The sequence below is a fragment of the Artibeus jamaicensis genome, unplaced genomic scaffold, assembly GCF_021234435.1.
Source record: "Artibeus jamaicensis isolate MK-2021 breed Jamaican fruit bat unplaced genomic scaffold, CSHL_Jam_final contig_1879, whole genome shotgun sequence".
Taxonomy (NCBI): Eukaryota; Metazoa; Chordata; class Mammalia; order Chiroptera; family Phyllostomidae; genus Artibeus; species Artibeus jamaicensis.
The window spans coordinates 68550-96228 of NW_026521383.1; the positions used below are offsets into that span (position 1 = coordinate 68550).

Genomic DNA, 27679 nt, shown 5'->3' on the forward strand with positions numbered 1-27679 from the left:
TATTGGAAGTCCTAGCCACAATAACCAGACCAAAAAAAGAGAAAACACTAGACCAAAAAAAAAAAAACCAAAAGTAAAAAGCATACAAACTGAAAAAAAAGAAGGAAAACTGTCATGGTTTACACATGACATCATAGTGTCAAACAAACTCTACAGAAACCACTAGAAAACTACTCAACCTAATACATGAATATGCCGAATGCAAAGTCAATATTCAGAACTCAAAAGCATTTTGATGCACACAAATTGTGAAATGTCAGAAACACAAAGCAGGAAAATAATTCCATTTTCTATTGCAACAACAAAAATAAAGTACCTAACAAGAAACCTAACCAAAGAGGTAAATGACATGTACTGAGAAAAGTGTACAATGCTAAAGAAAGAAATTAGGAAAGAGAAAAATAAGTGGAAGTACATACCATGTTCATGGATTAAAAGAATTTGAAACATCAAAATGTCCATGCTACCCCAGAACAATAGATAGATTCAATGCAATCCCTATTTAATTACCAATGACATATTTCACAATTATACAACAAATATTTCAAAATTTTATATGAAGCCATAAACAACCCAGAATAGCTGAAGCAATCTGGATGAAAAAGAAAAAAATAAAAGAGCTGGGATCACCATACCTGACATCAAAGTCTACTGCAATGCAACAGTAATGAAAACAGTGTGACCCTGGACTAACTATAGACACATAGATCAATGGAACAAAACAGACATCCCAGAAGTTAACCCATGTCTCCTATGGTCCAGTAAAAACCAACCAAGAAGAGAGAGGCACACAATGGAAGAAAAAATATGCTTATCAACAAATGGTTTTCAGAGATCTGCACAGCTACATGCAAAAAAAAAAATGGAACTCTACCACCAACTTACTTCATACAGAAAAATAAACTCAAGACTGATAAGGCTAACATACAAGTCATCATTCCACTAAAGTCCTAGAAGAGAACATAGGCAAGAAGCTCTCAGTCCACACAGCAATTGTGTCACTGATACATCCAAGATAGCAAGGGACATTAAAGAAATGAATAAACACATGGGACTTCATCCAAATAAAAAGCTTCTTCATGGCTAAAGAAGACATTAGCGAAATGACAAGGAAAACAACTGTTTGCCAAAATACGAGAAATTTATTTGCCAATGATATCACGGACAAGGCTTTGATCTCCAAAATATATAAACAACTCACATGACTCCATATCAGGAAGACCAACGATGCATTTCAGACATGGGAAAAAGACCTGAACAGACAGTCCCCCAAGGAGGACACACAGACAGCACCGAGACATATGAAACATGCTCACCATCACTACCTCTCAGAGAGATGCACATTAAAACCACAATGAGATACCACTTCACACTAGTCTGTATAGCCATCACAAACAAATCAAGAAACAACAAGTGCTGGCAGGCTTGGGAGGAAAAGACAACCCTAGTGCACTGTTGGTGGGAATGAAAACTGCTGCGGCCCCTGTGGAAAAGAGTATGCAATTTCCTCAAGAATCTGAAAATCGAATTGCTGGGATCATACCCTAAGAATCCTGAAACACTAAGTCAGAAGAACCTAGGCAGCCCAAGTTCACAGCACAATAATTTACAATAGCCAAGTGCTGGAAACAGTCTTGGTACCCATCATTAAATGAGTGGATCAATAAACTGTGGGACATTTACACAATGCAGTACTGCACAGCAGGAAAAAAGAAGTACCTCCTACACTTTGCGACAACATGTTTGGAACTGGAGAGCACTATGCTAATAAGTGAACAAAGCAAGGCTGTGAAAGACTAATACCATATGATCTCACCCATTAGTGGATCCTAATTAACAAACCAACAAGTAAGTAACAAATCACCAGAGACATATATATTAGAAACAAATTCAAAGAAACCACAGGGGAGAGGAGAGGGATATTACGTAGGAAAGAGGGGAAAGGGATATAAATGAACATATATAAAGGACACATGGACAAATCCAAAGGGGGATGGCATTGAGAAGGGATATGGGGGAGGGTGAGTTGTTGCAAACCTGTGGTTTAAAATAGAGAAAATGGTATTCCAACATCAATACAAAATTAATAAAAATTAAAGAGATCAAAACTGTCAAGACCAAGAAAAATGTAAATATCATACTGTCTATTACTACAAAAAAAAACATGCTTTCTACTATTACTATTATAAAGAGGATTTTCATTTTATCCTCATTTGTAGCTGAAGGAAGAATATGGGCTCCAGATTCCTCTGTATATGGATGGCACTGTGGGACAGGGAAGAAAAAAACACTGGAAACCTTGGTGGAAACCACAGATTGAGTATGGTCATGGGCAACAGAGCGTAAACTCCGGGTCAGGGGTTTGGAGACCCTTATGTCATAGCTCTCACCTCAGTGTAACATGTGCCAGTGGCCTGATGCACCTATCACCTGTCTATCCAGGTAGAATAAATTGTGCAACCCATTGACAAACTCCACCAGGATGTCTTCACTGAAACTCTACAAAAACAAAGGCACTACCAGGACACTAGGCATCAGAAACATTCCAAACGACCTCTGTTTCATCCTTAAGGCAGCCTTGGCAAACTGATACACTTCATAGGACTCAGTGACGTTGTTCCTGGCAACCCTGCTGAAGTATAAGCAGAATTCAATGACCTCAAAGTCCAAAATCAGAAAATAACTGAACACTGGGTTAACTACCTATTTTAAGACATCATATAGAGAAGAATAAGGTGACATCCCCTACCTGGGTATATTACAAAGGTTTATTCTGACCTCTGAACTCACAACTTGCAGAGAAATAATCCAGCATTTTAGCTTCTCTTCATTTCTGTGTACAACACCCCCAGCCACAGTCCATGGGGGTCATGTAGAAGACTCAGAGGTCTGCAAGGAAATTGGAGCTGAATAACCCACCAGAAACTTGAGCTGGTAGAAAAACAACAAAACACTAAAATGTCAATGCTCATGTCAACTACTGTGAAGTGTAACAGTTTTCACTAATATTCTTTCAAGTATGTGACTGTCTTTTCCCATTCAATAGAGCTGGTGGGAAAAGTAGAGGTCTTGTTACCTATGAGAATGCAATTGTAAGATACTTTATAAAGAAAAAAACTAGGAGAGCTCTGAGGTAAATGTTTGAGGTTACATGGTGTCCCTTTCAAGTCTTTTTGGGTTACTGGGTTTGAAGAATGCCCCAGATCAGCTCTCAACTTAGAACAAAAGTAGACGGTGCTGTTGGAGTAACGTACAAACTGTCCAACTGGATGTTGTAATTGGTCTCCTGAATTAGCTCCTGGATGATGTCACCCTCTGATTGCTGCAAAGATAGAGCTGGGTCACAGACAGTAAACAGCAGGGACACTGCATGCAATCTGTGGGCTTCTGTAATGGCAGGCCTAGTAAACAAGTCTATAAGTACTCAGAGAGAATATTTACAGTCAAAGTACTGAAAACGCACAGGAAAACACCACGACCACATCTAAGAATAGTGCAAGAAAGAACAACTGTGGAAAATGACAACGTTTATACTGTACCATGGGGATGAACAGAGCCACCACTCCAAATGTGCCAGGATTCAACGGGTTGCTACGGAGTGTGAAGTGAAAATTTGCAGAAAGCATGCAAAATTCTCTTTGTGCCCATATTGCTGTATAATGTGCACAACCTTCTATGGAGGTGATGTGTAAAGGCGGTGCTGTACTGAGAGAAAGGACATTGCTACTGCAGCTGAAAGTTGGTATTGGTAGGAAAAACAAAAAAGGAAGCAAAGTCTAAATGGACACATTATAGAGTAAAGTGGACCATAATTCTTTTTCTACTATTGGTTGAAATATGTGAAGAGTGTCACTTTCCTGTTCAACAAGGCTGCAGAAAAAGCTGGAAATCCAGAGTCCTAAGTGCATGGGATTGAGAAGCACTATCAAAACCATCTCTGGGACATGCTGGGAAGAAAGATGGCTACAGAGTAAGATGGAGCTGATGCTAGCTCCTGTACTCATGGGTGAAAATCCTGGCAGATCTATAGGGGAACAGCACAATAAACCATCGGTTACCCAGAATTTATGAAATTAAAAGACCAGAGATTGTGACCGACGTTGAAACAGCAGACAGCGGCAAAGTCAGCTACTGGAGCTGGGTCTCACACGGCCCCTGTGCTGCCGCCAGAGTAACAGGCCTGGGAGCCGGGGAGTCAGGTACGGGAGCCGGACACTCCAAGCCCCTATGACAGTCCTGGGAGACAGAGGAGTCAGGAACCGGAGCGGGGACATTCTCGGCCCTAGTGCTAATGCCATAGCTACCGGCCTGGGCAACAAAAGGGTCAGTTGCAGGAGCTGGGCCACCAAAGGCCCCTGTGACGCCACCATAAAGGCAGGCCTGGGCCCTGAGGAGCCAGCTACGGAAGCTGCCATAGCGACGGGACTGTACACTAGGGAGTCAGATACAGAAGCCGGGACTCTCCAAACCCCTGTGACGCAGCAGAGGAGCCAGCTACGGGAGCCGGGACGTTCTCAGCCCCTGTGCCGCTCACATAGTGACGGGACTGGACACTGGGGAATCAGGTACGGGAGTTGGGACATTCTTAGCCTCTGTGCCACTGCCATAGAGACAGGACTAGACGCCAGGGAGTCAGGTACGGAAACTGGGACACTCCAAAACGCTGTGACGGCCCTGGGCAGCAGAGAGAGCCAGATACAGGAGCCGGGACATTCCCAGCCTCAGTGCCACTGCCTTAGTAACGGGCCTGGGTGCTTGAGGAGGCGGCTACTAGACCCGGGACATTCAGCAGTGGTAGGCGACCAATGCAGGGACCAGTGCGAGTGTAGGTGGAGACGAAGAACATCAAGAAACTTCAAGGAGTCTGCACCACTGAACTTCTCAAGGATCATACCACAGAAGTTCACACCATAAAACCAGGCTTTCAGAACAGATCAATTTTAGAAGCAGAGACTAACAAGAAGAGTCTCAAACAATGGGAAGACAAAGAAACAATCCCCAAATGAAAGAAAAAGCAGAAACTTCAGAAGGAATGTTAGATGAAATAGAGGCTGATCAACTATCAGATAGTGAATTCAAAGCACTGGTTATTACAAAGTTCAAAGAGCTCACAGTGAACTACCAGAAACTATAGGAGAACTACAATGATCTCTCTGCAAACTACAGCAACATGAAAAAGGAAATGGAAACTATCAGTAAGAGACAAGAGGAAATGAAGAATACAATTTCTGAACTGAAGAACACAGTAGAAAGTTACCAAAGTAGGATAGATGAAGTGGAGGATAGGTTTAGTGAGTTGGAGGACAAGGTAGAAAGCATCTCACACAAAGAGCAAGAAAATGAAGAGGCTCAGAAAGAATGAAGAGGGATTAAGAGAAATGCAAGACAATATGAAACATAATAATATCCGAATAATAGGAATACCAGAAGGAAAAGAAGAAGAACAAGGGATAGAAAACGTATTTGAGACTTCCGCCAAGATGGAGACCTAGGTGGAGACGTACATGGAGATGTAGGATGGAGACGTAGATGGTGAACTAAAGGGGGAAAGGGTGGGGGAGGGGTATGCAGGGTGGAGGGGAATGGAGGGGGGAAATAGAGCAAATGTAATGGCATAATCATTAAAAGAAAAAAGAATAAGCACTCAATAGGAGATATCAGTCCTACGACTACTTCATCAGCTAGAACTTGTTGTGCAGATTAACTAAGGTATGTGAAAGGACTTTTTAATTTAGGTTTTAAAAGATATGTTTGTGGGGGGCACAGGAGATGGGCTGGGATGGGAGTAAAAGACAGAATACTGTAGTTGAAAAATAATTTTTAAAAAAGATAAAAAAAAAAGAAAACGTATTTGAATGAGTAATGAGAAAATTTCCCTAATTTGATAAGAGAAAAAGTCTCACAAATCCAGGAATCACAGAGAGTCCCAATCAAGAGGAACCCAAGGAGGCCCACTTCAAGACACATCATCATCAAAATGGCAAAATTCCAAGACAAAGAGAGAATCTTAAAGGCAGCAAGGGAGAAAAAAGAAATAACATACAAGGGAGCCCCAATAAGGTTAGCTACTGACTTCTCAATAGAAACACTTGAAGCAAGAAGAGAATGGCAAGAAATATTCCAAGTAATGAGAACCAGAGGCCTACGACCAAGGCTACTTTACCCAGCAAGGCTCTCAATCAAGATAGATGGCCAAATAAAGAGCTTCTAAGACAAAAGAAGCCTAAAAGAATACGCCTCCACCAAACCAGCTCTACAAGAAATACTAAAAGGACTGCTTTAAGGGAAGGAAGGATAAGAGGGAGACAGAGAGGAACACAGGTACAAAAATGGCAATGAATAAGTACCTATCAATAATAACCTTAAACGTAAATGGATTAAATGCTCCAATCAAAAGACACAGAATAGCTCAATGGATAAGAAAGCATGACCCACACATATGCTGCCTACAAGAGACCCACCTTAGGAAAAAAGACCATCACAGACTAAAAGTGAAAGGCTGGAAACAAGTTTTCCAAGCAAATGGACAAGAAAAAAAAGCTGGGGTAGCAATTCTCATAGCGGACAAAATAGAATTTTAAAAAAAAAGGCCATAAAGAGAGACCCAGAAGGTCACTTCATTATACTTAAGGGAAGAATCCACCAAGAAGACATTAACATTGTAAACATATATGCACCAAACATAGGGGCACCCAAATATATCAAGAAAATCTTAGAGGACTTCAAGAAAGATATAGACAGCAACACAATTATAGTAGGGGATTTTAACACCCCACTATCAAAAATGGACAGATCTTCCAAACAAAATATCAACAAAGATATTGTGGCATTAAAAAACACCCTAGATGAAATGGACTTAACTGATATATATAGAGCCCTTCATCCCAAAGAAGCTAAATACACATTCTTTTCAAATGCACATGGAACATTTTCAAAGATAGACTACATGATAGGACAAAAGACGAGCCTCAAAAAATTCAAGAAAATTGAAATCATACCAAGCATCTTCTCTGACCACAAGGGACTGAAATTGGAAACCAACCCCAAAGGAAAAAACCCAAAGCAACCAAAAACATGGAGACTGAATGGTATGCTATTAAACAACGAATGGGTGAAAAATGAAATTAGGGAAGAAATCAAAAAGTTTCTGGAAACAAATGAAAACGATCTCACAACAACCCAAAACTTATGGGACACAGCAAAGGCAGTCGTGAGAGGGAAGTTTATAGCATACAGGCCTACCTAAAGAAGATAGAAACATTTCAAACAAACAACCTAACCCTACGCCTGCAAGAACTCCAGGAACAACAACAAAGACAGCCCAGAGCAAGCAGAAGGAAGGAAATAACCAAGATTAGAGCAGAATTAAATGACATAGAAACTAAAAGCACAATTGTAAGGATCAATGAATCCAGGAGTTGGTTCTTTGAGAAGATAAACAAAATAGACAAGCCTTTAAGTAGGCTCATCAAGAAAAGAAGAGAGAGGACACAAATAAACACAATCAGAAATGAAAGAGGGTAGATTACAACTGATACCACAGAAATAAAAGGGATTGTAAGAAATTACTATGAAGAACTGTATGCCAAGAAATTTGAAAACCTAGGGGAAATGGACACATTTCTAGAAAAATACAATCTTCCAAAACTCAGTGAAAAAGAAGCAGAAAATCTAAATACACCAATAACAGCAAAAGAAATTGAAGCAGTAATCAAAAAACTTCCATCACACAAAAGCCCCAGACCACATGGTTTCACAGGAGAATTCTACAAAGCATTTAAGGAAGAGCTAACCCCTATTCTCCACAGACTATTTCAAAAAATCCAGAAGGATGGAAAACTCCCAAATTCTTTTGATGAAGCCAGCATCATCTGAATTCCAAAACCAGACAGAGACAAAACAAAGAAAGAAAACCAGGCCAATATCGCTGATGAACATAGATGCTAAAATCCTCAACAAAATATTGGCAAATCGCATCCAACAATATATCAAAAAGATCATACACCATGATCAAGTGGGATTCATCCCAGGGATGCAAGGATGGTTCAATATTCGCAAATCAGTAAATGTAATACATCACATAAACAAAAGCAAAGACCAAAATCACATGATCATATCAATAGATGCGGAAAAAGCTTTCGATAAGCTACAACACCCATTTATGATAAAAACACTTAGCAAAGTGGGAATACAGGGAGCATTTCTCAAAATAATAAAGGCCATATATGAGAGACCTACAGCCAATATCATACTCAATGGGAAAAAACTAAAAGCTTTTCCACTAAGATCAGGAACAAGACAAGGTTGTCCACTTTCACCACTTCTATTCAATATAGTATTAGAAGTTTTAGCCACAGCGATCAGGCAAGAAAAGGAAATAAAAGGCATCCAAATAGGAAAGGAGGAAGCAAAACTGTCACTGTTTGCAGATGACATGATAGTGTACATGGAAAATCCTATAGACTCTACCCAAAAACTGCTCAAACTAATTAATGAGTTTGGCAAAACAGCTGGTTACAAAGTCAATATCCAGAAATCAAAGGCATTTTTGTATACCAACAGTGAATCAGCAGAAGCAGAAATAAAGAAAAAAATCCCATTTGATATAGCAAAAAGAAAAATAAAATATCTGGGAAGAAACCTAACTAAGGAGGTAAAAAACCTGTATGCAGAAAACTACACAGCCCTGAAGAATGAAATCAAGGAAGGCACAAACAAATGGAAACATATACCTTGTTCATGGATTGGAAGAATTAACATCATCAAAATGTCCATACTACCCAAAGCAATATACAGATTCAATGCAATACCTATTAAAGTACCAATGGCATATTTCACAGACATAGAACAAACACTTCGAAAATTTATATGGAACCATAAATGAGCCCGAATAGCAGCTGCTCTTTTGACGAAGAAGAACAAAGTAGGGGGGATCACAATACCTGATATCAAACTGTATTACAAAGCCACTGTAATCAAAACAGCCTGGTACTGGCATAAAAACAGGCACATAGACCAACGGAACAGAACAGAGAGCCCAGAAATCAACCCAACTCTCTACAGTCAATTAATATTCGACAAAGGGGGCAGTAACATCAAATGGAGTAAAGATAGCCTCTTCAACAAATGGTGTTGGGAGAACTGGACAGCTACGTGCAAAAAAATGAAACTTGAGCACCAACTTACACCATACACAAAAATAAATTCAAGGTGGATAAAAGACTTAAATATAAGCCATGACACCATTAAAGTTCTAGAGGAGAACATTGGCAAGAAAATCTCAGATATTTCACGCAGCAACTTCTTTACTGATATGTCCCCTAGAGCAAGGAATGTAAAGGAAAGAATAAAGAAATGGGATCTCATCAAAATAAAAAGCTTCTGCGTGGCTAAAGAAAACAGTATTAAATTAGCAAGACAACCAACTGTATGGGAAAGCATATTTGCCAATGATACCTCAGACAAAGGTTTAATCTCCAAAATATACAAAGAACTTACATGACTCCACTCTAAGAAGACACCCAACCCAATTAAAAAATGGGGAAAGGACTTGAACAAACACTTCTCCAAGGAGGACATACAGAACATTCAGGGACACATGAAGAGATGCTCAATATCGTTAGCTATCAGAGAGATGCAAATTAAAACCACAATGAGATACCACTTTAAACCAGTCAGGATGGCTATCATAAACAAAGCAACAATCAACAAATGTTGGAGAGGTTGTGGGGAAAAGGGGTCCTTAGTTCACTGTTGCTCGGATTGCAGACTGGTACAACCATTATGGAAAACAGTATGGAATTTTCTCAGAAAAATAAAAATCGACCTGCCTTTTGACCCAGCAATTCCACTGCTAGGATTATATCCTAAGAATCCTAAAACATCAATATCAAAGAACCTATGCACCACAATGTTCATAGCAGCACAATTTACAATAGCCAAGAGTTGGAAACAACCTAGGTGCCAGTCAGTAAATGAATGGATCCAAAAATTGTGGTACATATACACAATGGAATTCTATGCTGCAGAGAGGAAGAAGGAACTACTACCCTTTGCAACAACATGGATGGAACTGGAAAGCATTATGCTGAGTGAAATAGGCCAGGTGCTGAAAGAAAAATACCATATGACCTCACCTTTAACAGGAAGCTAAACAACAAAAGAAATAAGCAAGAAGACAAAAAAAGAAAGACACTGAAGTAGAGAACAAGGGGATAGTGACCAGAGAGGAGAAGGAAGGGAAGTTAAGGGGAAAAGGGGGGAGGGATTTGGAGGAACAAATAGGAAGGAAACAGGGACGAGAACTAAGGGGGGGTGGAAATGGGAGGGAGGTGGGGAGCAAGGGGCGGGGGAGGCTGGGATGGGAAAAATAGACAAAAAACTGTACTTGAAAAATAACTAAATAAGCCCTGGCTGGTGTAGCTCAGTGGATTGAGCACGGGCCTGTGAATCAGAGGATTGCAGTTCGATTCCCAGTCAGGGCACATGCCTGGGTTGCAGACAGGTTTCCTGCAGGCCAGTTCCCTGAAGGGGATGCACTAGAGGCAACCATACATTGATGTTTCTCTCCCTCTCTCCTTCCCCTCTAAAGATAAATAAATAAAATTTAAAAAAAAAGAAAAATAACTAAATAAAATTAATTATTTAAAAAAAAATCTCTGACCTCTTAGGAAGCCATCACCATATTTTAGGCTAGACACTTGGCCTTCTCTAGTCTTCCTGGCTTCCTGAATGTGGAGATTGCCCTGTCTGAGCAGTCACTGAACATTATAAAAGGACAATAGATGTCTACCGGTAAACTTGAACCCTGTCTGCTTAGCAGTAGAAGAGGGACTCATCACCCAGCAGTTGGGTGATGGCACCACTTGCAGTCTGAAAACATACAGTTAGATACTGAGTGGGCAGGCATCAGAAACTTTTCACCCATTCTGTGGTCCAATATAAAGGCATACCCAGGAAGCTAGTACACACGCACTCAGAACAGACATACTTGCCCCTTTCGGGTCTTCTTGGGATTAGTGCAGGGAAAATTCCCAAGCACAGCACTCACCACAATCCAGGACTGCACAAAAGAGTGGTACTGTCGTACATGCACACTCTTGGGGTGGCAGGAAGACAAAGACTCTTGAAGTGTGCTCAAGATCATACATAGAGTGGTTGGTGTCACCAGCTGGTGCATGATGTCTCCACTTGCAGTCTGAAAGGGAACAGTTGGGTACTGAGAGGGAAGGCACCAGGAATCTTTCACCCATTCTGTCAGCCACAGAAAGTCAGACCAAGCACACTACTACACACTCTATCCTGACATGGGGAGAATGTTCTCAGTCTCACTGGTGAATTCACAGCACTAGTTATCATGACCACCTCTCACAAAAGTGAAAAGCTGAAGCACTCTAGCAAATTACGGTCGTTATACCATAACAGGAGATCACATGAGGACACAGCTACTAATCTGCCCATTGCACAAAGGTTTCCTATGGTCTGCGAAGGGAAAGTGTACAGGAAATGCCCATCATTTTATTTTGTCCCCATTTTGCTGTATCATGCCCTCTTCCTTCTAGAGTGGTGATGTGGACAGGTGGTGCCTTACAAGGACAGGGGACATGTCTACTGCAGCTGAAAGTTGGAACTGATAGACAAAACAAAAACTAAAGCAAAGTATAAACGTACATGTTCTACAGTAAAGTGGAACATGCATCTTTTTCTACTATTGGTTGCAATACGTGAGGAGTGTCATTTTCCTGTCCCATGAAGCTGGTGGAAGAAGTGGACGTGTAGAGTGTCATCTGCATGTGATTGTTTGTCAGTGTATGAAAAGCACTGGGAGTGCTGTTAGGAAGCCATTCTCATATTTAAGCCTAGTCCTTGGTCCTCTCAGGTCTCCTTTCATTCCTTGATCTGGAGAATACCCAGCATAGCTCTCAACTTAAGTCCACCTCTGGATGGACAGTGTGGTACTGCTGCATGTCACCCTTTCCGAGTAGTAGTAATAAATGGAAGGGTACATTGAGCAGCTGGTGGATGATATTACTACTAGTAGTCTTAAAAAGTACCGTCGGGTACTGACAGGCTAGGCATCAGGGACCTTCCAAGAATCTCTGCTCCCAGCTGACAGCATACCACACAACGGTGTCAACAGTCTATTAGCACAGAGGGAGAATTTGTCTAGTAGCATTCCTGAAATCAGTGCAAAATGGTATCCTGTCTGCATCTATCAACAGTGAAATGCTGAGTCGCACTGTGAAATTACCATCTTTGTTTGATAACATGGACATGAATAAGGCACAGCTACTAAACTTTCAGATTATAATGATTTTCTATGGTCTTTGAAGGGAACAATCCAACATTTTGCTTTCAAAATGGTTTCCATGCTCTGTGAAATGTCAATAGACAGACAATTATGTCAAATATGTTAATGCATCCTATGTTTTTTGGGGTTTTTTTTGCTTATTAGAAATCACCTCTCTGTATGATGTTGAGCACACTTGAAAAAGTTCAAGGCCAGTTCATCTTCTACTCATCAAAATACGTGTTACATTTAGTTACACAATTGAAAGGATCAAAACGGAAGAAGGAAGATGGGTTTTCTCTTTGTTTTAACCTATGTGAGGCAAGGACTTCTATCATACAGCAACTTATTTAGTAGGTTTGGGGTACAGAATGTGTAGAACGTGGGAGTGGGAATGTGAAAACCTTCAGGACCTACGTTTGAGTCTTGATCATGATCCCACTTCTGTCATTTCAGGGCTCTTGGACTGTCTGTCTCTCAGCTCAGACCTATAAGGGCTGGTATCCCCAGCCTGCTACACTTGTGCCTTTTACTAGCTGATGGCATCATTGAACCCATCAGCCAACTGTGCTATGAAGGCCTCCTTGGACTTCTGCAAAGACTGAGCCCTTTACTGCCCTAGGTGACATTGCGGGTCTGTCTGGCCATTGCCTCTGATTCCCACCACAAATTTTGTTCCCCACGCCAGGCAGTCCTTAAGTAACTAATTATGATTAAGTGAATTCAGTGATGTGGGTCTCACACGCATACGACCAGTGTCCCAAGAGGGACAGGGGACTACATATAGAAGCACAAAACAAATTCTGTGTCACAACATTAGAAGGTGGCCATGTATATAAGCAAGGGAAGGAAGCCTGAAAAGACAGGAGCCCTGAGACACTCTCAATTCTAACAGTTTCTGGAATCGTCAAAAATCCAGTGTCTACTCTATACACCACCCAGTGGGGTCCTATGTTATGGCAACACCAGAAAACTTTTACATCATTGGGACATTCTTATGAATTTTCTGTAGCACTGATGAAATGGAACCTGAAGTCGATCACACAGCATGTCACCCAGCAGTGAGAACCTGCATCACTGCGGTAAATGACTTGCATTGTTGGAGAATGTCTGCAAGGACTGCACCTGACTGTTCAGCAGTATGTCGGGACAGCTAGCTTAAAGCAAAATGCAAAAGAACCAAACAAGAAAGGTAAAGAAAAAATATGCTTGTTGTGTACCCTAAAATAAAAGAACATAGTTTCCTAATATGTTTATTCATACCGTATTTTCTTTCTACAGCACTTGAAACTGCAGGGGAAGTGAATGTCCAAGGGGTTTTTATACTTGGCCTGTTGGACAGTGTAGAGAAAATCATTGAAGGTCCCTGGGGGAGCCCTTATACTGAGTCGGCTCTGGGGCACTGGAATATAACCTTCTTGTCATGAGTATGGAACCCATCCGGGCTAGGTCTCACCTCAGGGAGGCACTGTCTGCTGTCATTGGCCTCATGCATCTTCCACTTCTCCGACAAAGAAGAGTAATTCAACTCATTCACCAACGCCATCAAGATGTGACTGTCACAAAGATGTCTGCATCCAGGCTTCTGGGAGTTCTTCAGACCAGGACTACCAAGGGCTAGGCCTCTGGCTGACACAGGCACTAGCCCTTGAGCAAGTCCTTCCTGTAACTCTGCAGTGAGTCTCAGCTCTGCAGGTGGCTCTGGAGCATCAGAAAGAAACAGATTTAAACACATACCTGGTTTTCACTTGCCTTTCCAGGGATAGGAATGTTCTTGGTGCCTTTTAGGGAAGTCCTGCCCATGAAAAAACCTGTCCTAGATCATCATCCCGACCTGCAGCTCCCTCACCTTCTGCTCTTACATCCTGGGGCTCGGGATATTCCAGATCCACACAAAGAAGGTGGGCCTCCCACAAGGCCAGCTTCAGATGCAAGGACAAACGTAGGGGCTCTCCGAACTCCTGGACCTGGACTGGCCAGGGGCCCATTGGAGGAGACTTTGCCCTGAGGAGATACAGTTGGGCAGCAGAGTTAGGGTCTGCAATCCTATTTCAATGCACCATCCCAGGGCAGTCTTGTTTGGGACGGGCCTTTGTTCATGCCCATGTCCAATCAGGGAACACCCTGATGCCAACCTCGACCCCTGTGTGGATGACTTTAGAGGATCAGGCCTGGGAATGCAGCAGGCTTGTCATGGAGACCCTGTGAGTCTCTTCTTTCCAATGGCATTTCTCCTCAAGGTCTATACACTGCCTACCCCTACACTTGATGCACATGCTCATCTACACTGAACTTAGCAGGAGATTGCTGAGTAAGCTATGATCACATCTCCTGTATAGAGTCTGGGATGGTGGTGGGGAGAGTTGACTCTGGGGAGAGGCAGGCTGAGTGGGAGTAGAATGTGATGGGGTTTGGCCCCTAAGGCAACATGCAGCCTACGTTCCTTCTGGTTGTATGAAGGCAGGGACCCCATCCAACATTCTCTTAATTCTGTCCTCTGGGGATAGAAGCCACTAGAGTACAGGTCTGCCTTTGAAATCACATCTAGAATATGTCCTTGGTGGAAGAACCTCCCTGCCTAAGCCAGTGTGCTCCCAAATAAGGAAGACCTTTCTTCCTACACCCAACTTTGTATTTCATACCTTGAACCACGTCCATTCGCATTATTATTCAGTAGGGCTAGAGGCGTCCCTACGATGCTGATTGTATCAGAACCAATGGTTGAAGGACAGGACCTGAAAAACATACTGATTATGACTGATTGATTAACTGAGTAGAACTGAGGCTCTGGGTTTGTGTTTGCTTCATTCTTTGAGTTATGCTTAATGCTTCTAATGAGACCTACTTGTACTTGGTACTTCGTACAAATGGTGGAATAAATGAAGTCCAACCAGAACCATCCCAAATATCTCAGTTGGCCTGGATTCTCCTGCTAACTCCAGAGATTCCTAATGTTGCAATATCAAAGATAAGTGCAAGTATCCATGAAATATTTTTCCTAACATCTTGACCGATAGTTTTCCACTTGCTTTTCCAAGCTCAGAAATGACAATGTGCATGATGGATGATGCAGGAGACTTTCACGGGTGGACAGAAAAAGAAATTGGCATGAACTGCCACAGCACATCCAGAAGCCCTTCTGCACGGACAGGTGCCAGGTGAAACGTATTTGGATTCTTCCCTCCATAGTCCCTGTGACAATATTATGAGGTTTGTCCTCTGTCACCCCACATTTCAAAGAACTGCCTCGGGCATAGGGAGATGTGCTGACATTTCTATGGCACTCTGATTGCAGCAGGCAGAATAAGAGCTGTGCAGAAGAGATGGCACTTGCTCACCAAGTCAGCAGATCATCCAGGAGCACTAGGTCTCGGCAGAAGGATGGCTGCAGGGTCCTGAAGGTAGACAGGTGGGAGAAGTTTCTACCCTTCATAGCTGGAGACATGAACTCCGCCAATGTCTTCATTATGCCTCCCTGGAGGGCCCGCAGTCTGCAGGGTTCTGTCAATTTCAGTGTCAACACAGATGCACCCTGTGTGGGACCAGGACAGTCATCTACTCAGTGTCATCATTATGAATCAGTGGAAAGGAATGAGGTATGGTGTTCATCCAAAACTGGCAGGACCATCAGGGACTTGTGCAAGACTAGAGTGAGGAGTACCCCTACTAAATAAGATTTTACCAAGTTGTTTTAAAAAGAGAAGATTTCAACAGAAGAAGGGAAGTGTTTGCATGAAAAGTAATAAAGGACACATGGACAATAACAAGGTGGGGTGGAAAAGGAAGGGACGTAGGAGGGTCTGTAGGTTGGCTAGGATGGGGGTAAAGGCAGAAAAGTGTACTTGAACAATTCAAATTATAAAGGGCTGTAAAACATATTTCAAAAATGTACTATCAATTTTTAGTGGAATATGGGTATTGATTTACTATTTTCTTACTTTTTTAGATGAGGAGTGACAGACTTCCATAGTCAGCATCTTAAGAAGAGCTTTCTACCCAGGAAACAGCAAGCTGCCCATTATTACAAAGAAATCACACAGCCTCGTGCATGTCAAATAGCTGGTGAATGGCATGCAGGTTAGAAGTGAGAACTGCCCAAAGCTAGTGATGCCTGGCATTTCCTCCTAGCTACCTGAGACGCATCTGTTCCTGACGTGGGCGGAAGTGGTGGGGAAACACCATGTCTCCCTATGTGGGAAGTGTGCATGATGGACACACACAGCCTATGAAAACCAGTGATTTCCAAGACAACATTTCTTTTCCTCCCTCGCACATTAAAACTCACTTTGGGATGCAGAAACAGCATTGGGACAAGTGCCTGGTGACACCTGACTGGAGAAAGCTGGTCACCAGGCAGGACTCAGAGTCTGACTCACGTAGGTCCCATTTCTGTGGATGGAGCCACGCTGACAGGTGAGTGAAAGTGTGCTGGGGAAAGAGCAAAACCAAGGCATACCGGGAATGCCACAGACACATTATAACCAGATTGGTAATGTTTTCCTTCCTTTCTTTTTAAATTCTTGTTCAGTTACAGTTGTCCCTATTGTCCCCACATTGCTCTAAAGAACAACGAATGAGAAACACTCACGGGGTGCAAGGGAGCAGCCTTTATCACAAAAGTTCTGTAGGCACTGTAACACTAGTTTTCCTTTCGGAATCTGGACGTGGTCACTAAAAGTTTACGTGCACCTGTCCTTTCAGCTGAGGACGGTGCAGGTAAACATTGAGGGCTTAAGAGTATCACCCAACTTCCACGTCTGTGGAAGCCCTGGAGCTTCAAAATATGCCTCTGAGTATGAACTGAGGGGGAAATGTTAAGGTGGAAAGAGTTCAGTGATGTGAGACTTAGTGCAATATGACCAGTGCCCTTAGAAGAGGGGAGGAGACAAGGAGGCACAGGCTGGATTGCATGTGACACAGAGTCAGGGACAGCCATGTATGAACTTGGGAGAACATTTCTAAAGGAACTCGCCAGGCCCAAAGCCCCACTTCTAGCTTTTAGTCTCTGAAATTGTGAAAAATTAAGTGTCTCCCCTTGACATCACCCAGGGGGTCCTATGTTATGGCATCCTCAGCAATACTCCAGACCCTTGGGACACACTGAAGTGATCTGGTGGACTGCTGACATGGCATCTGAGGTGAAGGACACCATGTCTACCAGCACTGACAGGCTGCAGAGCTGTGGCAAACACCCTCCATTATTGCAGACTGTCTTCAATGACTGTTGTACTCACTGCTCTGCATGATAAGTGGTCAGGTAATTTTTTAAAACAATGAGAAAAGATTAAGATAAATACAAATATGCTTGTTGCGTACCATGACAAAAAGATCTTTCCGAGTATTCTGATTACAAGTATTTTGCTTCTAGTCTCCCTTCTAGGTGGCGGGAGAAAATGAAGTCCATATTCCTGTGTATCCCACTGGCTGTGGGTCAGTGTCAGGAATGCCACTGGGTGCCCCTGCGGGAGTCCCCAAATTTAGCCTACTCCTGGGCACCTGAATGTCACCTAATGGTCATGGATGTAGAGTCTCTCCTGACCCAGTTCTCACCTCAGGGAAACATATGCTGGCATCAGTGGACCAAAGCACCTTGCCCTTGTCTAGTGCAGTAGAATAGTTAAATCCATTGACAAGCTCTTCCAAGATGTCTTCATTCAAACTCTACAAAGACAAATCCCGTATCGGGGCAGTAAGCATCAGAAACCTCCAAGCAACCTGCGCATCTGTCTTAAGGCTGCCCTGCCAAGGCTCTACATTCTAGTGTGACACAGTGAGGACATTCCTGGATGCCCTGATGAAGGAGATGCAGAACTGAATCATGTCAAAGTCCAAAGTCAGTGAATGGCTGACTGAGGAAACAACCTTCTTTATGAGATAGTACAGATGCAAATGGGGTCAAATTGTTTAAATTGACCAATTACCATGCCTTTTCCTGCTCTGTGAACTGAAAAGGTGCAGAGGAATGATCCTATATTTGACTTTGTCACTTTTGTGTACAAAACCTTCAATCCAGTATGATGATGGGTAAGACCTGGAGGCCTGCAAGGACAGTAGAGCTGACTACTCAACCAGAATTCTGGGGCTGCTAGGAAAATCAATGAAAAGTGCAAAATGCTCATGTTCACCATCTCTGCTCTGAAGTGTAACATTTTTTATGCACATTCTCACAAACATGTCAGGAAATGTCTTTTTCCTGATTTATATAGCTGGTGGGAGAAGGGGAGGTCCAGATTCTTCTGTGCATGGGATAGTGGGACACTTTAGAAAGAGCACTGGGAGGGCCATGAGGCAACCATCCTCATATTTGAGCTTATATGCTAGGTCCCCACATGTCACCTCAGGTTCCTGGGGGTGCAGAGTCCCTGGGCCAGCTCTCACCTGAGCCTGTTGATGGTTGGTGATGTAGGTCTGGTGCACCTGTACCTTTACCTTGTAGATGTTATGGTCCTTCTCGTGCACTAGCTCCTCAAGTATGTCATCATGGGAGCTCTGCAAAGACACAGCCATGTATTGAGCCAGGAGTCCTCAGTAATGATCCACACAAAATGCATTCCCGTGTAATGAAGACCTAGCAAACTAGTGTACAGTCTATGAGTTTATAAGGAGACAGTGAGGCTGTTTCTACTCACACTGCTGAAATCACAGCAGAATGGCATCATGTCAAGGTCTAACAAGAAAATCACTGAGAAAAATTACCTTCTTTACAGGGTAATATGGACATGTATGAGGCCACAGCTGCTGAGCTGCCTGACTTAAAATGGTTTGTGTGTTCTGTGAGACCCAAAGTTGCAGACAAATAGTAACACATATGTAAATCCCTCCCGTGTTGGTTTCTTTGTGGTCTTAGAAAATCACCCTCTCTGTGTTGTGACATGAAGATGATCAAGGAGAGAAGAGGTGATGGCTCCACAAGGTACATTTTACACGAAGGTAAATAGTCAAAACAAGTATAATGGAACAGCAAGATTTCTCTATGATTTTACAAATGTGAAGAATGGCTTTCTGCCCTACCAGAAACCTGGTAGTAGGATTGCAGGTACAGAGTCATTTGGGAGTGGGCATGTGAAATCCTCAAAGCCCCACGTTTGATTCTAGGTTATGATTTCACCGCATTCACCTCAGGGCCCTGGGAGTGGGACAGCTCTCACCTCAGCCCGGCACTGCATGGTGTTCCTGGCCTGGGGCACTGGTCTACTGTACAGACCAATGGCATAAGAGAAGCCATCAGCCAGCTCTACGATGTCCTCCTTGGACTTCTGCAAACACCAAGCCCAGGAAATGGTCAGCTGTTAGCAGGGACCTGTCTACACCTTGCCACTGGAGCATGTTCCCACCACAATGTCTGTTCCCCACACCAGGCAAGCACAGAGAAGCACCTGAAAACACCTCCAGTCTGGGAAGAACTAAAATGACACCTTGAGGTCCCAGCGAGAACAGGACTTGTTGTTTCCAACACTCACCTTCCCACCTTACCTGCCATGACCTGCGGTATGACTTTGACAGTCCCTTCAAGTTTCTAGCAACTAACAAGCGTCTTGTACCAAGCATGAGCACTCTTTATCCAGAGTCCCTCCCCTCCTCCAACACACACACACATATATGTAAGAAGAGTGGCAAGTGGTGGGATGTAGCCCAAGTGGGATCCCAGTGCTAGCCTGGCGTGAAAGTACTAGCCCTTCATACCCAACATTACCTGAGGGTGTATCCTGCCAAGTGGTGGGAGGTGGTGATGACGCCTGCCCTTGCGCCACCATCTAAAGCATGAGAAACTTTTCTCACTATCAACTTTCTTTGGCCTAGAGCCTCGAAAAACAGGGAAACAACAAACAGGCATCCCAGCCTCTTGACTGTCTACAGTCAACTGTCCTGGATGGGCAGTTGTCTCTAGAATAGGGTTGCCTAGTTACCAGAGTTCTAATTTCTCTTGGGGGTCTGTCATAAAGAAAGTGAGGTCACCCCTTCAAGGTTCTATGACCTGAGCCTCTTCCTCCAATCAGAGCCTCTCAATGTCCCGTGCAAGCTGTTGAGTCCTCACCCTCCACTCTCATGTCATCTCTGTATCTGTACACTGACAGTGAACACAATCTTCTCCACAGGTCCCTGGGAACATATTAGGTCCTTGGTTTGGGGGACAAAGCTTAGTTCAGAATTCCTGTTTCTCACCAGTTTTGTGTCCTGAGGAAGCCTTTGGGCTTTCAGGGCCTCCCCAATCTCCCAGGTTTCACATTGAGGAGAAAACCATTATCTAAGGGCATCCTCAAGTATGAATGACATAATGTCTCTTAATGCCCAAGGACTGACATCCCATGAATCTGATGTTGAAAAACAGAGGTAATAGAGTTACAGGAACTCTTGGCTGCTGTAGATCAGTGGATTGAATGTACACCTGCAATCCAAAGTGTTGCTGGATCAATTCCAAGTCTATGGCACATGCATGAGTTTTGGTCCAGGTCCCCAGTAGGAGATGCTTAAGAGTCAATCACACATTGATGTTTCTCTCCCTTCTTTCCCCTTCTCTTCCCATCTCTCCAAAAATAAATGAATACAATCTTTTATCAAAGATTACAGGGACATTTGGGGCATATTGTGGAACACCAATCTGAACTGGCCCAAGGACAACCTTTTGAGCTTAGGAACACAGGGTCCAACTAAGCCTGATTTTAGGTCTCCACCTCAAGGAGATGAAATTACAAAAAGATCAGTTATTATCTTCTACATGCATAAAACCTTCCAGTAATCTTTTGTTAAACTTAAAAGCAAACCAACTGCCTCATGTTATTTTTTGTGCTAGGAACCTTCACAGTGGCTTCTAGTAAAATATCTGTTCAAATCTCTGCCCATTTTATTCATTACTTTTTCACATTTTTTACTGGTTTTCAAGTACACTTTTCTACCTTTACCCTCCCAACACTGCCCACCACCTGCACCTCCTCAACTCCTCCTGTTTACACCCCACTGTTATTTTTTGTACCTAAGTTCTTTTGATTTTAACTGTTGTTCAAGTACAGTTTTCTATCTTTTACTCCCATCCCAGCCCACGCACACAGCCCTCCCCTCTTTATTCCATATCCATCCACCCTAGTGTTTGTTCATGTGTCACAAAAATAATCTCAAGGTACATAAAAGACTGAAATATAAGCCATAACACCATTAAAATCCCCGAGAAGAACATAGGCAGGAAAATCTCAGAAAATTCACGCAGCAGGTTTTTTACTGATATGTCCCCAGGAGCAAGGGACATAGACTAATGGATAAACAAACTGGATCTCATCAAAATTAAGCACTTCTGCATGGCTGAAAAAAACAGTATTAAAATAAAAAGAGAACCAACCGTATGGGAAAACATACTTGCCAATGATATCTCAGACGAGGGTTTAATCTCCAAAATATATAAAGAACTTATACGACTCCTCACTAAGAAGACAAGCAACCCAATTAAAAAAATGGGAAAAGGACTTCAACAGACAATTCTACAAGGAGGACATACAGAGGATCCAGAGACACATGAAAAAATGCTCAATATCTCTGGCTATCAGACAGATGCAAATTACAGCCATAATGACATATCACTTCACATCCGTCAGAATGCCCATCATAAACAAAGCAATAAACAACAAGTGTCAGAGACGTTGTGGAGAAAAGGGAACCCTGGGGCACTGTTGGTGGAATTGCAGATTGGTACAACCACTGTGCAAAACAGTATGGAATTTTCGTAGAAAACTACAAATAGATTTGTCTTTTGAATCTGCAATTCCGCTGCTAGGATTACACCCTGGGAAACCAGAAACACCAATCCAAATGAACCTACACATCCTAATGTTCATAGCAGCACGATTTACAATAGCCAAGTTCTCAAAGCAACCTAGGTATCCATTAGCAAATGAGTGGATCAAACAACCATGATACCTTTCCACAATAAATTTCTATGCAACACAAAGAAAGAGCTCCTAATCCCTTGCAAAAGCATAGAGGGAACTAGAAAGCATTATGCTGAGTGAAATAAGCCAGGTGGTGAAAGACAAATATCATATGATCTCACCTCTAACAGGAAGCTAAACAACAAAACAAACAAGCAAGCAAAATAGAACCACAGTCACTGAAATAGAGAACAGGCAGACAGTGACCAGTGGGGAGAGGGGATGGAATTTCAGGGGAAAAGGGGAATAATTTAGAGGAACGAGTATAAAGGACACATGGAGAACAACTAAGGGGGGGTGGAAATGGGAAGGAGGTGGGGAACAGTGGGGAAGGTGATCTGGGGATGGGATTGAAACACAGAAAACGGTACTTGAACAACAATTTAATTTTTAAAAATGTGCCAGAAAAAGAAATAATAATAATAACCTTAAATGTAAATGGATTAAATGCTCCAATAAAAAGACATAGAATAGCTGAATGGATAAGAAAACATGACCCAAACACATGTTGCCTACAAAAGACCCACCTCAGAACAAAAGACCTACACAGACTGAAAGAGAAGGTCTGTAAACAAATATTCCAAGCAAATGAACGAGAAAAAGAAGCCAGGCTAGCAATACACATATCACACAAAGTAGACTTCAAAACAAAGGCCACAAAAAAATAACCAGAAGGACACATCATAATACTCAAGGAAAGAGTCCAATAAGAAGACATAATCATTATAAACTTATATGTACACAACGCAGGAGCACACAAATACATAAAGAAAATTGTAGAGGAATTCAAGACAGATAATAGGCAGGAACACAGTTATTCTAGGGGGTTTTAAGCCATCCCCCCTTCAAAAACTGACAGATCTTCCAAACCGAATATAACCAAAAATACTGCGGCACTGAAAAACACCCTAGATCAAATGAACCTAACTCGTGTATAGAGAATCTTTCATCCCAAAGCAGCAAAATACACATGGTTTGAAAGCACAAGGAATATTTTCAAAGATAAACCACATGATAGGACACAAAACAAGCCTCAACAAATTCAAGAAAACTGAAATCATATCAAACAACTTCTCAGACCACAAGGGACTCAAACTAGAAAACAACCTCAACAAACACATGCAAAAAACACTCAAAGACATAGAAATTCAATAGCATGCTATTAAACAATGAATGCATCAAGAAAGAGATCAAGAAGGAAATCAAAAACTTCCTCAAAACATATGTAAAGAAATTCACAACAACCCAAAATGCATGCGACATTGCAAAGGCAGTCCTGAGAGGGAAGTTAACAGGTATACAGGACTATCTGGAAAAAAAAAAGAAAAGAAACTTTTTTTTTTAAATAAATTTTGTTTAGTTATTTTTCAAGTACATTTTTTTTTATCTTTTCTCCCATCCCACCCCCACCGCCCCGTCTCCCCCCTCCCTCCCATTTCCCCCTCTCAGTCCTCATCCCTGTGTCTTTCATACTTGTTCCTCAAAATCCCTCCCCCTTTTTCCCCTTAAATTCCCTTCCCTCTCCCCTATGGTCGCTGCCCACTTGTTCTCTATTTCAGTGTCTTTGTTTTTATTCTGTTTGCTTGTTTGTTTTATTCTTTAGCTTCCTGTCAAAGGTGAGATCATATGGTATTTGTCCTTCGATGCCTGGCCTATTTCACTCAGCATAATGCTTTCCAGTTCCATCCATGTTGTTGTAAAGGGTAGTAGCTCCCTCTTTCTCTCCGCTGCATAGAATTCCATTGTGTATATGTACCACAATTTTTTGATCCATGCGTTTACCTATGGGCACCTAGGTTGCTTCCAACTCTTGGCTATTGTAAACGGTGCTGCTGTGAACATTGTGGTGCATAGGTTCTTTGAAATTGATGTTTTAGGATTCTTGGCATATAATCCTAGCAGTGGAATTGCGTTAAACACATATACTGAGAAGTGGGATGGCAGAGGAGTGAATGGGAATCACACTGATGTCCTCTCAGAACCAATATGGAAATTCAACTCAATTTGGAGTAATCACCTGGAACAAAAAACTGAGCAAGAGCAAGAGAGAAGCATATGATGTCACACATACAGCAGGAGCTTTGGCAAAACCTTTCTGATAAGGAGGTGGGTACAGAGTCAAGAGTGCTGTTTGGATGCTGCCTGGCAGCAGCATCAGGAAGATAATTAAGCAGCTTGTAAGGTGGATAAAAGACTTAAATGTAAGTTGTGACACCATTAAAGTCCTGGAGGAGAACATTGGCAAGAAAATCTCAGATATTTCACACAGCAACTTCTTTACTGATATGTCCCCTAGAGCAAGGAATGTAAAGGAAAGAATAAACAAATGGGATCTCATCAAAATAAAAAGCTTCTGCGTGGCTAAAGAAAACAGTATTAAATTAGCAAGACAACCAACTGTATGGGAAAACATATTTGCCAATGATACCTCAGACAAAGGTTTAATCTCTAAAATATACAAAGAACTTACACGACTCCACTCTAAGAAGACACCCAACCCAATTAGAAAATGGGAAAAGGACTTGAACAAACACTTCTCCAAGGAGGACATACAGAACATTCAGAGACACATGAAGAGATGCTCAATATCATTAGCTATCAGAGAGATGCAAATTAAAACCACAATGAGATACCACTTTACACCAGTCAGGATGGCTATCATAAACAAAGCAACAAACAACAAATGTTGGAGGAGTTGTGGGGAAAAGGGGTCCTTAGTTCACTGTTGGTGGGAGTGCAGACTGGTACAACCATTATGGAAAACAGTATGGATTTTTCTCAGAAAAATTAAAATCGACCTGCCTTTTGACCCAGCAATTCCATTGCTGGGATTATATCCTAAGAATCCTAAAACATCAATTTCAAAGAACCTATGCACCACAATGTTCATAGCAGCACAATTTACAATAGCCAAGAGTTGGAAGCAACCTAGGTGCCCATCAGTAAATGAATGGATACAAAAATTGTGGTACATATACACAATGGAATTCTATGCTGCAGAGAGAAAGAAGGAGCTACTACCCTTTGCAACAACATGGATGGAACTGGAAAGCATTATGCTGAGTGAAATAGGCCAGGTGCTGAAAGACAAATACCATATGATCTCACCTTTAACAGAAAGCTAAACAACAAAACAAACAAGCAAGCAGAAAAAAAAAACCCAAAAAACAAAGACACTGAAATAGAGAACAAGGGGATAGTGACCAGAGGGGAGAAGGAAGGGAAGTTAAGGGGAAAAAGGGGGAGGGATTTGGAGGAACAAATAGGAAGGATACAGGGACAAGAACTAAGGGGGGGGGTGAAAATGGGAGGGAGGTGGGGAGCAAGGGGCGGGGGAGGCTGGGATGGGAAAAATAGACAAAAAACTGTACTTGAAAAAAAACTAAATAAAATTAAAATTAAAAAAAAAAAGCAGCTTGTTACATCCCCTGCAGAAGACTGGGGTCTAAACCCTAGCCTAGGATTCTCACCCTAGAACACCAGGGCCCAAAAAGTACACAAATAGCAACCAGTGGTGGAAATTGGTAGGCTTGCTCTCTGTCAGAAACAGATGCTTGGACACCCAAGGGACTTTGAAAGGCCCACACACACATTTTCATTTGTAGCCTCTTAACTGGAGTGACAGCAAAGGAGGGGGCATAGTGGGCTGCAGATGCCTGTGGACACATGGGGGACAGAAGCCTGGAAGAAGAGAACTGAGAGAGTAGCCACTGGGATCCCACTTCTGACTCATCCCCCAGACAGGAAGCAGCCTTTGCTTTCAGACAGACCACTCCCCTCCCAGCTGCAGGACCCTGAGAAAATACAATAGCCCTAAAAATCCTAGGAGGCTCCCTGCTCTGCCTATTTGGTGACTAAGCTTGACTGCTGAGTTCTAGACACCAGAAGAACCGCCAGTGGAGTTACCAGAGACAGCGGATCCCTGGCAAGGCTGGGGCAGAGTGGACTCACTCTGACTTGATGAAAGACTGGGGACATAGCCTTGAGACAGAGAACTGAGAAAGTAGCCAGCAGGTTGCAGTGCTCAGCAAACACCCATATGCAGGAACCACGGTGCTCAGGCAGACCAGCAGCCTGAGGGGACACAGTAGCCTGCACACCAACAGAAACTTCACCCTACCCTATGGTGCTTCCACATCACTGCTGAGTTCACAGGAACCAAATTACCAATTGAAGGAGACAGCCAGTGAGAGCATATCACTGCAAGTATGGAGCGGGCTGCCTAAAGTCTGATGGGGTCCATCACATGGGGCCAAGATCTGACATCACCAGAGGCAGATCCACAAAGAAAAAACACTGGTAAATACAAAAGGCTACTGAGACAAAAGACACCCTGGTCTCCTGGATAAGTTGCCATATTCTCTTTTTCCTGCATAGCTTTATAACATTCATTTCCTATCCAGCCAGTTTATATATAAGAAGTCACTAGATTTCGTACAATAGGGCATTTTAATTCACATCTTTTGCTCCTCCCTTCTCTTAGCCCATTTTACCTTCCTCTTTCTTTGCAGTATTTTCATTCAAATATGGTTTTCTCCCTAGCTATAACTTGTTCCCATTCTACACTCTTACTGTTTCTCACCTGTCCAGACACTCAAAACGAATTCTCCTCTCAAGGCTCATTTCGTATCCTGATGCCAACCTCCTAAATTACGGGCATTCTCTCTACACCTTTAACACATTTTATCCTTGGTTGTGGACAGGGTAGATGTTGTTGCATTAGTTTTCAAAGGTCATCTTTGGAGCTTCACTCATTCTGTATTTCAAATACCACATTTTACTGGGCCCCTCTCCTACTCATTTGTTTTTGACTCAAATTTTCATTCTGCTTGTTTCTTCGTCTTTTTTTTTTGTCTTTTTTCCCTTTCTCTTACATTCTGCCCTCATTTTTTCCTCATTTCTCTTTTTCTTCTGTTCTTTCACATCACTAATTTCCGTTTAACTTTCATTCAGTCTGGATTTTCTTCCTAACTCTCAGTATTCCCTCTCCCTCTATCATTACAAAAGCAATTCCCAGTCCTCTAAATATCCCTTAGACTTTTCTTTGTTTCTTTTGTCCTCTTATTCCCATGCCACCTATATTAATTTTAGTCTGTGTGTTGTTGATAGTACTCCAGTAGACCTTTCTCTCCAATTTGGCTACTATATTTTTATTAATTATTTGCTATGTTCCTCCCTTTCTCTCTCTCTCACTTCATTTTACTTTATAGTATTTTCATTTCTTTTTAAACCTAATATTATACATGTCACTTCTCATACTGCATTTCACACTCTTCATTCTCTTTTTCATTCCTGAGGTAAACGTTACCTTCTCTCCTTCCATTGCCCCAAATCTCAACTCTTATTAGTGCTCCTCCCTCTTCCTTCTCAAAATCATTTCTCTTTCAGTATCCACCCAGGTTTTAAAAAAAATTTATTTAGTTATTTTTCAAGTACAGTTTTTTTTTGTCTATTTCTCCCATCCCAGCCGCCC

General features: G+C 42.2%; 1 protein-coding gene across 1 annotated transcript in view; it reads right to left on the reverse strand.

The window, feature by feature from the left end:
• LOC119044118 (uncharacterized) overlaps positions 1–27679 on the reverse strand; it is a 76534-nt gene that overhangs the window by 30660 nt on the left and 18195 nt on the right. Inside the window, exons 9-16 of the mRNA XM_053672062.1 lie at positions 19438–19545; positions 18668–18778; positions 17840–17950; positions 15628–15821; positions 14932–15024; positions 14139–14293; positions 13746–13990; positions 11051–11197 (exon numbers count right to left, since the gene is read on the reverse strand). Of these exons, the coding sequence (XP_053528037.1) occupies positions 11051–11197; positions 13746–13990; positions 14139–14293; positions 14932–15024; positions 15628–15821; positions 17840–17950; positions 18668–18778; positions 19438–19545 (1164 nt within the window). The remainder of the gene's footprint in view (positions 1–11050; positions 11198–13745; positions 13991–14138; positions 14294–14931; positions 15025–15627; positions 15822–17839; positions 17951–18667; positions 18779–19437; positions 19546–27679) is intronic.